Source organism: Pocillopora damicornis, chromosome 4 (genome assembly GCF_964200805.1).
Source record: "Pocillopora damicornis chromosome 4, jaPocDami1.2, whole genome shotgun sequence".
NCBI lineage: Eukaryota > Metazoa > Cnidaria > Anthozoa > Scleractinia > Pocilloporidae > Pocillopora > Pocillopora damicornis.
The window spans coordinates 299679-310563 of record NC_142673.1 but is presented as its reverse complement, the minus strand read 5'-3'; the positions used below and the strand labels follow the sequence as shown (position 1 = coordinate 310563).

At 39.2% G+C, this 10885-nt stretch overlaps 2 protein-coding genes across 4 annotated transcripts in view; one reads left to right on the top strand and one right to left on the bottom strand.

Annotated features, from left to right (window-relative positions):
* The first annotated feature begins 3434 nt into the window (after nucleotides 1-3434).
* Nucleotides 3435-10057, top strand: LOC113682319 (betaine--homocysteine S-methyltransferase 1). 2 transcript variants are annotated; one of them, XM_027199484.2, is made up of 8 exons: nucleotides 3435-3968; nucleotides 6777-6895; nucleotides 6992-7183; nucleotides 7419-7566; nucleotides 7983-8186; nucleotides 8447-8577; nucleotides 8846-8943; nucleotides 9369-10057. In XM_027199484.2, exons 1-8 carry the CDS (start codon nucleotides 3818-3820, stop codon nucleotides 9550-9552), a joined length of 1227 nt encoding a protein of 408 aa, XP_027055285.2. In that variant the 5' UTR covers nucleotides 3435-3817; the 3' UTR covers nucleotides 9553-10057. The 2 variants fall into 2 exon arrangements, with proteins under 2 accessions (XP_027055285.2, XP_089059186.1); XM_089203060.1 differs by having other exon boundaries at nucleotides 3437-3968; nucleotides 6968-7183.
* LOC113682317 (dimethylglycine dehydrogenase, mitochondrial) overlaps nucleotides 10042-10885 on the bottom strand; it is a 10870-nt gene continuing 10026 nt past the window's right edge. For both annotated transcript variants that reach the window (XM_089203040.1, XM_027199481.2), the window contains one exon: nucleotides 10042-10715. In XM_089203040.1, coding sequence (XP_089059166.1) covers nucleotides 10485-10715 — 231 coding nt within the window. In that variant the 3' untranslated portion in view covers nucleotides 10042-10484. The remainder of the gene's footprint in view (nucleotides 10716-10885) is intronic.

The following is a 10885-nucleotide window of genomic DNA, read 5'->3' as shown; positions in this document are numbered from 1 at the left end:
TTTGGGAAACTAAATTATTTGTGCAACTAAACAAAAAAGCAGACAATTTGTAAGAAAACCTTATTTCTTGCTGTTAATCTGGCCCTCGTTGATCTCATATTGAGCTCTGTAAGTTGTCCTATTTCATTTACAAAGTCGGGAGTTATTATTAGCTTTTCTTTTTTCTTCATGATCGTTGATACCGTTTCCTCTAAAGCCTCCCTTATTTACTCAGCCTTTAAAGCCTTGGATGTTTCATCACATGGTGAACATTTTGAATTAGTCCAACTCGTTTGTCAACCATGTTGCGTATGTTCTTTGGATTCCTGAGTTCAGACGAGTGTTGGGTTTGTGTTCTTTAAAAACCGCGCACTGGCGAAGAGGAAACTTACCAATAGCAGTAATAGCATGTATTTTTTCCTGGGGCTTAATCATTTAAATCCCAAGAGCTGATTGTTAACTCTCCTCTTAAACTGTTACATATTTCCTTGTAAATTGATTGCGTGAATGTGGTTTTTATCTCTGTGGATTTGTCTTCCACCTCGATATCGACGTCAAAATTTCAGAGTCATTCATTATAGACATTGCGTGACACGTTGATGCAAGCAGCGATGTCTGTACTCTTATCGGCAACGGCCAATTGACCAATCAGATTGCGACATTACTGCCAAATATGGTAAAAAATATATATTTTCTTTTTGGTTTTTCCAAAATTATTTCCGTCTTGAGCAAGGCGGGTCAGAAGCAGGAGAGCTATTTCGATGTAAACGTCTTTAAGATTTAAGTACTAATTTCTCTTGCAGATGCAATGACTTAAGGGCAGTCTAATTGTCAAGTTGTCTAGTCAAACTAGTTGAGCTTGTTTTGAACTCGATAAAACAAGTTTTTGCTTAGGGTTAGGGCTACTTTGTTTTAAAGCTGAGCATAACTGAAAATTTTTAGTATCATTGCGCTTGTTCGCTCGAAACGTGAAGTCTCGTTTTCCAAAATAATGTTTCGGTTTATGCAATGTCTTCATCAAAGAGAAGGATTTTAGAGCGTCTTGATGCAAGCGAGGTTATTGTAGGAGATGGGGGCTTTTCGTTCTGTATGGAGAGAAGGGGTTATGTTAAAGCTAATTTTAAATAAGCTCAATCAAGTCCGACCGATGTATTAAAAAAAGCCGAAGTTCAAAAAGAGAAGGCAAGAGAAGAAGGCTAGAGAAAGTAATGTTCCATCATGTTTTATTGTTACTTTTAATGATTTTCAGGGTTCGCCGATTTCATTGCCCACTAGCGGTCGGCCGTTCAGTAGCACTTTGCGTGAGCTGGATTCACAATGGGGAAATCTTTTAAGATTACTTTAAAAAGTGGCAGACAAGAACTTGATTCAGCAAAAGACTCTGACTACTAACGAGGAACTACATAAGCTTGCTGCATACGCAGAAACTCACTGAACCATGAAACTGAGTGTCAGTATTCTGTTTGTATTAATTAGGGCTTTTCCCAAGTCTTACTTTCGATGTCACAGTATTGCTGAGTCAGCTTGCTAATGACGTACTGTGTGCTTGTATTTTGGTTTAAAGCTCGGAGGTGCCAAGAGACTTTTTTGGAAATTTTATTTTCTTCAGCGATAAGTTTTTGTTATCAATAGCTCTGCACCAAATTTTGCAAAACGGTTTGTCATAATCTAGGATCTGATCCAGTAAGTTACTGGGAAAGTATAATTATATTTTAGTTCGAATGGAATTCTTATTAAACCTACTTAGATACTTAGCATAAAATAATGGAAGCGATACAATGCCATGAAAGTTAGAAAGATCTTGTTGTGCATTATAAGCGCTAAAACGTGTTATCCTTGTAATGCAGGGCTTGTCGCATTCTTTGTGCACTCTTGATCGCCATTACAATGAATTGAGAATGAAAACGCTTTGATATACTAGAGTTTCAGGCGTGTTTTCCATTATTGGACTGTTGGGGTAGACCAGCTCCAACATCCGCGCGCAATCGGGAGGCACCAGGAGTCTGATCAAGAACAGTTTATTTCACTCTCTGAAACTGTCTCCTTCCTCTTTCTCTTAAATTCAGCCCTAAGTATATGCTCTTAATTACCCTACTGGTAGGCATGTTTTGAATTATGGGACAACTGACCTTGGCAGAGTACACATATTTTTAGAGCGCTAACCGAAAAAATCTCACAAGACATTCGAACAACAAAGTACTTGAAAAACAACCAATCTTCGAGAACTAAAACCAAATCAAAACTTCCTGTGTGGATTTTGAGCAAGGTCAAAGACAAACCCAAACTCGACCAGCAATGACGATCATTGCACGAGAATGAAGCCTCAATACGGTCAAGGACACATCACTCAAAGGGTAAAATAAATGAGTGGCCTTGCAGCATATAACAAACCAAGGCTCACAAGTGAGACTCGCATAAGGATTTCAAGATAGTGTAACTGGCCTAAACAATTCCTAAACATTCAGCCAGAATATTCCTTATTTAAGTAGTTACCAAACACTCGTAATTTTAGTAGTTCGTGATACGATGTTATTTGCGCGCATAAATGTTTTTGTAGGAATGATATTTGTCTCTTTTTTTTTTTTTTACCCAAACACTAATGACAGAGGACCGTGTGACCTCTTGACGTAGGGAAATTGAAATCCAAGATGACTTTAACTCGGGTAAATTCAGGTAAATAACTATTTTATGTGAGTTTCCGTGAATGATTATATTTTCCTTGCATTTTCTCGCTCACAAAACATTTACGTTCGTCTAGACAAACCACCGCATGAAATTCTGGCTGAATAAAAAAGAAATGAACCTTATTCTACTTGGAGAACGAGTCGAGTATCAAGTTTTTTTATACTAAATAGATATTTTCTCTGATGCCTGTCATTCCGCGTTTTATGATACTCCACCACTCTGTCTCCGCCACTTCCTCTTCCGATACTTAACGCTCTCGTGGAGGAACATAATGGTATTTTCGAATGATAACGATTTTATGCTGGAAGATAGGAAAGTGTACTTCTCATGCTAAGCAGGATTGAAGTGGGTTTCGCGTAAATGATAGCCCACTAAGTATGGCCAAATAGCGCCGACGCGAAGGAGGGAGGAGAAGATTATTTCAAAGGGGTGAAAGCTTGATCCTTTGATGTTATCGATTTTTCCGTTGCACGTTCACTAACTACTGATGAGATCAATGTTTCAACGCAATAAACCATCATTTTCCTTTAAATCAAATAAATCATAGGGACTGTAACATGTTTGTTCACATTGATTAACAGTTCATTTTTAATATTACTAATTAAATTTTGGAAATCTGAACATTGTTTTTTCAATTGACTCAGGTTGCTGCGTTGCGCTTCATGTTAAGTTTCATGACCAAATCCTTCTCTGAACTAAACATGGAGATACGGGAACAGTTCCAGATTTCCTTGTTCCAGCTTCCAAATTTTCATGATTTGCACTGTTACGTGTTGACTGGTGCGTGACACAGAAAAGACACAAAGGCGTAGAAAACATTTAGCCATTATTATTAAGTTTTACTTTTATTTTTGTGGTTTCTTTCCTTTCTTTATGATGCCTTCAGGCAAGGTGGCTCAGAGGGAAGAAGTTCTCTGAATATGTATGAGTTTTACTCGCTTAACAACGTTTTGAAATCACTATCAATATTTTTGGTGCAAATGTTAAAGATGCCGCGAGCAATCTGGTTTACATCTGGTCAAACTAGTTGCAACTTGTTTTGAACCTGGAAAAACATGACGCTTTGATTAGCTACATATTTTTTTTTTTCATCTTGCGCTTGTTACTTGAAGCGTAAGAACACGTTTTCCCAAGTAACAGTTCATTTTATGCAATGTCTTCATCAAAGCGAGGGATTTTAGAGCGTCTTGACTCCGGCGAGGTTATTGTAGGAGATGGGGGCTTTTTGTTCTGTATGGAGAGAAGGGGCTATGTTAAAGCGGGAGTGTGGACACCAGAAGCTACAGTAGAGTATCCAGAAGCAGGTAAGATCTATTCCTTCTGTTTTCGAGGATTGATCGTATGTGTCGAATCAATTTCAACACAATGCCCTATTTGCATATGTATAGTGGAAACCTAACTTTAAAATGCGACCAGCGTCGATCTCAGACACCACATTTCATCACCACATACAATCAGGAGTGCGTTGTAGTGAGTATAGGAGGTGAAAAACATAATCACTTGCGAAAAAATAAGAAACATCAAAGGTTTGGCCTGAAGTGACCTTTTAAGTAGAGGGAGAGGGTCCTTAAATATAGTAACTGATAATTCGAACCCTGTTGAAATAACATGGATCTCCCGAATTTGTTTCGGAAATTTAACTCCTCTCTTTGTGATGTTACGTGGTACCCCTTAAATCCTCAAGAATAACTTAGCGGCCCCTTCTTGTCAGGCAATTCATCAGTGGATGAATTTAAACTGAAGGGACAAAAAGTGTGAATGGCCCCACTAGTTGAACTATAATTTGCATAATGCATGTAGTTGTTTACATTGAACTAGACCCTGTGAGCAGGGTAACTGGGATACCTGGATGGTACTGGATCCTTGGAATCAAGTGTAGTGATACTACGGGTGTCGGATTAGTATACTGAAATAGTGAGCTCAAGTCTGGCTAAGGTGCATACACCTATTTCAAGACATAGGCACGCTATGCATGCAAGAGTTATTTTTTGTAGGGTGGGTGGATTACTTATGGTCTACATTCTTACAAAAGGAAAGAAGAGTATTAACGTGGAAAAGAACGAAAATGTCGAATTACCTCACACACAGGTATTTTGTGGTAGATTATGTGTGTTGTGCGAATAAATGTAACCAAAAATAAACTGTATTGGTGCCACAGATACCTGTTAGTACAAAATGCAGACAGCAGACCGGATACAAAATATAGACTGGAGACTGCAGAGTGGGTACAAAATGCAGACTGAGAGTCTGAAGAGTTTTTACGTCTGGTAAATAATAACATGTCATCTTACAGCTTACCGAGTGTCACGCAATACGCAATCGCTTTTCCTCGATCAGCCTTCACGAGTATTTGCACTATTGTGGAAAATTCCTGGCCCATTTCTTGATGAAAATCGATCGTAATATAATTTCAAGCCTTCAATATACTCTTCTTACTTTGTGCGCGAGTTGGTTTGTGTGATGTCTGTACAGATTTTACCAACGTAATAAAAGTAGATGATGTGAATAACAGTGATGGTAAAGCAAGCTTAAAACGGCAGAAATCACCAGAAACTACAACGGATACACAGTTCGCGACTCAATCCGGTCCAAAATTACCGCTCAATAACATCTTAATAATAATAATAATAATAATAATAATAATAGTACAGTATTTATATAGCGCTATTTCTATTGCTATTCAATAGCGCTTTACAATTCATTTATAAAAGACATTGATAAATTTATAAAAACGTAAACATCACTAAAATATGAGTAAAAACTAGCTAATAAAAAATCTGTAAAACTTATAATAGAACTAATTCACTAACTAATTAACTAACTAACTAACTAGCTGACTAACTAATTAACTAACCAACTAACTAGCGACCAAGCTAACTTTAAAATAGCTAATTAACTCGCTAAGCTAATTATAAAATTTGTTAAGAAGGTTAATTATAAAATTTGTTAAAAAGGTATGTCTTTATACAGGTCTTAAAGTCTGATAGCGAACTGCTCTCTTTTATGTTGTTCGGAAGAGAGTTCCATAGAGTCGGTGCTACAAAAGAGAGTGTGGATTGGCCGCGAACAATACGACTTGTGTATGCGTCTGTAAGTATTTCGAGCGTTTGCGCTATGATGCTTCAGGTGATCGGAATCCAAACACGTTGAAATACAAAACGACCGACAAAAGAGTTTTCTAAGCAAAAATCTCGTGCTCGTCATGTGACCCGGACCTGTCCGTGCATGACAACGTCAATCATCATCAAGATAACACGTGATCAGCATGTGAACACCTTCACCCTCATTGGAACACAGTTAGTTGTCATGGTGTTGAGGGCCCAATGACCACTACCTGCTAGTTGTTTACATTGGCGCGAGCGTAATGACGCAGATAAATGTAATTCCTAAACATTCTTTTGTAAGAGCATCAAAAAACTTGTTCAACCGGATTTTCAAGATAAGTCTGTTCAACTACACCATGTTATCATATGGAAAGAGAGAACCGATGAACAGTAGAACCGAGTAACTGAGGAACCTGGGGAACGGGCGAAGGAGAAAGAAGAATGGTGTTCGGAGAACGGGATATGAGGGTCGGGAGCAAGAATTGGAGTACAAAGAGCGTAAAGGAAGGAACGGGGAAAGGGAATGGCAGAGGGTAAATGGAAAATCGTTGAAAAAAATAGCATCTGTGATAATGTCAACTATAGAGGGGCGATCAAAATTTAGAAAACGAGAAATGGAGAGCGTGTGAGAGTTGGAGCGAGAAAGAGGAATACAATGTCGAGACTACAGAAGGAAAAATCCCTATTGGAGGTTGGGAAATGTAGAATGGGGAATGACGAAGCGGAAATGCTGCGCAGAGAATGTGCAATGGAAAAGGCTGAATTGAAAATAAAATAAGAAACGGAGAATAAAGAATAAGGACCGGAAAATATGTATTGGCATGGAAAATTCAAAATGTCGAATGTCAAATACAAATAAAAATTTAAAAGAGGCGGAAAGACATAAAAGATAAGACGTAAGGGATGAATTACGGGCCATAAAAAATGAGATGGATGGAAACCGAGAGTCTTTTTTGTTCCAATGGTTAAAGGAAGAAAATAAATGCTTCTTACTTCTGTTTTGTTTAGTCTTACAGCTGCATCGAGAGTTTCTTCGGGCAGGCGCCGATGTGATGCAGACGTTTACTTTCTACGCCAGTGATGACAAGTTACGCAATCGTGGTAACACGGCTTCCGAGAAGATTGGGGTAAGAACAACTCAGTTGAAGTTTCTTTCAAATCGATTTAGGGTAGTGATTTAAAAATAAACTTTGATCAAGTTGTTTGTCTTCGTTCTGTTTAAGTGCAAGCGCATCAATCAAGCTGCGTGTGATCTCGCGCGTCAAGTGGCCAACGAGGGCGACGCCCTCGTAGCAGGTAACATCTGCCAAACGCCCTCATACATGTCAGGACTTGGTAAAGAAGCCGTTCAGAGAGAGTTTCAGGAACAAATCGACATTTTTGTCAAGAATGACGTGGATTTTCTGATCGGAGAGGTAACGTTACATCTTCCTACGCTTTGCATTACTTGAACATAATCAGTACCGTAATTCCGCCCCAGTAACTAAGCAACACAAGAGTTTCTGTTCATAGTAATTTTGAAATAACTTTGGTTTACCCTTTTCACAGCTTTCCACATCGGACATAAATTATCCTATGTGCAGGATATGGCTTGTTTCACGAACTCTGGTTAAAATTGGGAATGTGAACTGATTAAATTGTCTTTGTTAGTTGTTTTTCTATGTAGAGGAAGCAGAATGGGCCCTTGAAGTGATGAAAGCCACAGGAAAACCAATTGCCATGTGCCTTAACATCTGTTCTGCCGGAGATTTGGAAGGAGTGTCTGTTGAAGAGTGTGCTGTGAGAATCGCTAAAGCAGGTAACAGTTATCTGAAGCTCTGCTAGCCTTCCTTCGATGCCTTACTACTTCGATGCTTTAAATCCGCCCAAAGACTGGGTTTGTCTCAAGTGTTTGTCTCATGGGAGCCATACTGCGGCATAAGTTTCTCAATTTAGTTGAATGAATCTGCGTCTGAGTCGGGAAGGAGATTTTCTTCTCTAACAGCCGAGGAAATCACGCTGGCTTTTTCCGCACACGATCACGGGCTCAAGCGTGAATGAGAAAAATATTATACGCATTACGTCTGGAGCAACAAGACACAATAAACGGTATCATGCATGTATATGCAGTTATCTGCAGGCCACATTCTAGGCTCTTAGCCAAATAAAAGGAAGAAAAAACTACCATGAATTACAAAATGATACAATTTTTTTGGTTTTCTTATTTTTCGGCAGGTGCCGACATGATCGGTGTGAATTGTTATTATGATCCGGACGTATGCTTGGAAACCATGAAGATTATGAAACAGGCCCTGGAAAAGGAAGGACTCAAACGTCATCTGATTGTTCAGCCAATGGGTTACAAGACACCGGAGTGTCTCGACCACACTAACCCAGCCAGACGAATGGGCATTACAGGACTAGCGGAGTTTCCTTATGGTGTGATAGTTAAGATACTGCAATTTTTAATTGATTGTCGAGAGTGATTTGGAATGCGCGTGGTTCTGCTTTACTTTGCTCTCTTATTTTTTTTTCGATTTATTAACAAACTGTGAAGCCTAGAACCACCTTGATAACCTTGAAAGTTCCACTTCACTACTCCTAAGTAATGTAATTTTGATGTCTAACTCACTTACCTGAGAACTATTATTTCCGGGATATTTCGACGCAAACACTCTTTATTTTCCCTTTTCTTTTAGCTATGGAGACTCGTTTGCTCACTCGGTTTGACATGCACAAGTACGCTCGTAAAGCTTATGATATGGGCATTCGATACATTGGAGCATGCTGTGGAATGGAGCCTTATCACGTTCGAGCCATAGCTGAAGAGGTCTCTAGTTTCATGTCATGAGTAACTAAGATAAATTAAAGTAAAATCCGTCGTCCCACAATGTATCTACTTGAACAATTTTGCAGAGAAAATACAAAATGCATCAGCGAACAATGAATGAAACCGTGCATGAAAATGCTTGGGTTTGCAAGCTTTCTTTTAATCTTTGTTGTGGATCGTGCATGTTTTTGACAAATAAGAAAGAAGAGATATTCAAACTACAATCAAAGCTCAACATATCTTTTTTTTTTATTGTTGCTGTTACCAGCTTGCAAAAGAACGTGGTAAATTACCTCCAGCTAGCGAGAAGCATGCTCCATGGGGAGACGCCCTACGGCAGCACACCTATCCTTGGGTTAGAGCCAGGTAAGAGAACCCCTCAGGGATTAAACTAAGCAAAGGTTAGTTGTGATGAAAGGCATAGCCTATGAGGAGAGGCCTTTCGGCAGCACATTCGCCGTAATTTAGGACCAAATGAGATATTACCCCTGGGATCTGACAAAGGAAACGTACAGTACCTCTGATGACAAGTTTGGTTTATAGGCACTCGCAATCCCGCAGCAAAACTAAACCCGAGGGTTAAGGATCGAAAAAAAAAATGATATCCCAGGGGTAAAGTAACTAAAGCTAAATAAGTGATGCCTTTGATAATTTGTTCGCAAATGCTGATCCAAGAATGGTAACATTTTAGTCTTTAAAGCCAAATAAGTTGTGGCAAGTGCAACTGATACAAAAAAATTTAAAATATGCCGAAGTTCCATAAAACTTTTTTTACCGTTAATGATTTTCAGGGCTCGCCGATCACATTGGGAGAACTTGCAGCCCACCAGTGGTCGGCCATTCAGTAGCGCTTTACGTGAGCTGGATTCACAGTGGGGAAATCTTAAGGTGGCAGACAAAAACATGATTCAACAAAAGACTCTGACTACTGACGAGGAACTGCATAAGCTTGCTGCATACGCAGAGACTCACTGAACCATGAAACTTGAGTGTTTTGTACTCTGTTTGCATTAATTTCGGCTTTTCCAAAGTCTTCCTTTTCATGTCTTTAATTCTCTCGCCAAGTCATCCGTCTAGATACGTTTTCAAGGGACATTTAATGACACATTGTGTGATAACATATTTGTCTTAAGCTTGGAGGTATCAAACGACTTGTTAAAAATTGTTTTGTTAATTGTGGATTTTTCGTTGTCAATCGCTCTGCACCAAAAAGAGTTTGTCATAATTTAGCATTTGATCCTTAGCGTTTCTGGTTATAGATAATTCAATTAGGAACTACCCCAATGGACTTCTTCATAAACTAACTTAGCATAAATAATGATGGTGGTGTCTGAGTAACCGACCCGCCTTCGGCTCGCTGTGGTTGTTTGCGGGTCAGCCAATGTGTTGATATCAGAAAATTAAATTAAAACGAATGAACGTGAGCTGTAAAACTCAATAGGATGCATAATAAACGCTGACACCTTTCTTTTGCTCGAAAGATTTATCTATTCACAAGCCCTGAGGCAGGTTGAAAACTATTACAATATTCTTTTAACATCACAACATCACATTTTTAGTGTGTATCTTAAAAAAAACCCCATAGGAATGAGTTCTGATCAATGCGAACTCAAAATCACACACTGTACAGAATATGAACGTGTTAGGTCATCCAAACCGTAATGGGTTTCGATGTATAGACACGAGAAGGAAGGCACAAAGCATGTTCTATCTGTCAGGATTAAATCCTCTAAGGAAGGCTTCTGATCGGAGGGGTGTGTTGCTGTTTTCAATCTTTAGCTTCCTCTTGCGAAGACAAAGAGCCGTGTAAACGTAATGAGTTATTTCTTAGAACTAATGAATAGGAAAGGGAATGTCTAATGAGGGGGGAGGGGGAAGATGATAGTGCTTTGTTGTCTTCTTATACATTATAAAGCAGCTTTTCCTTTGATTAATTTGGCAGCTTTTAGTTGCCGTCTTGTGCGCACAGGTTCTGTATCGAACAGTGGTTCTTTTACTACTGTTGCGGGGCATTTGGCTCCCAAAAGCTCCACTTCGACCCGGGATCCAAGTTCCGTCAGTTCAAGAGGTAAGTAAGCCATTGCGATGCTCTCCTTAAGTCTGTAACTGTACGCTCCAGATGTCGTGTTACCAACAACCTGCCAAAGAGGTTTGCTTTAGTGTGAAGTTCACAGAGGTACGATTCCAAGGAATATGATTGGGAATATACGATCAGAGAACGGATAGGGTGGTGAACGAGTAACATGGACTCTGGGTTTTGGGATGGTGGAGAAGGGAAAAATGGAGCCTGGGATGGCTGAGAGGAAAA

Bases quoted from the DNA above. Each gene is read 5' to 3' on its own strand.
- LOC113682319 (XM_089203060.1), top strand. From the start codon at position 3,818: ATGTCTTCATCAAAGCGAGGGATTTTAGAGCGTCTTGACTCCGGCGAG. The intron at 7,184-7,418 runs GTAACGTTACAT...TGTCTTTGTTAG, and splicing joins TGGATTTTCTGATCGGAGAG to TTGTTTTTCTATGTAGAGGA. The intron at 8,578-8,845 runs GTCTCTAGTTTC...TGCTGTTACCAG, and splicing joins TTCGAGCCATAGCTGAAGAG to CTTGCAAAAGAACGTGGTAA.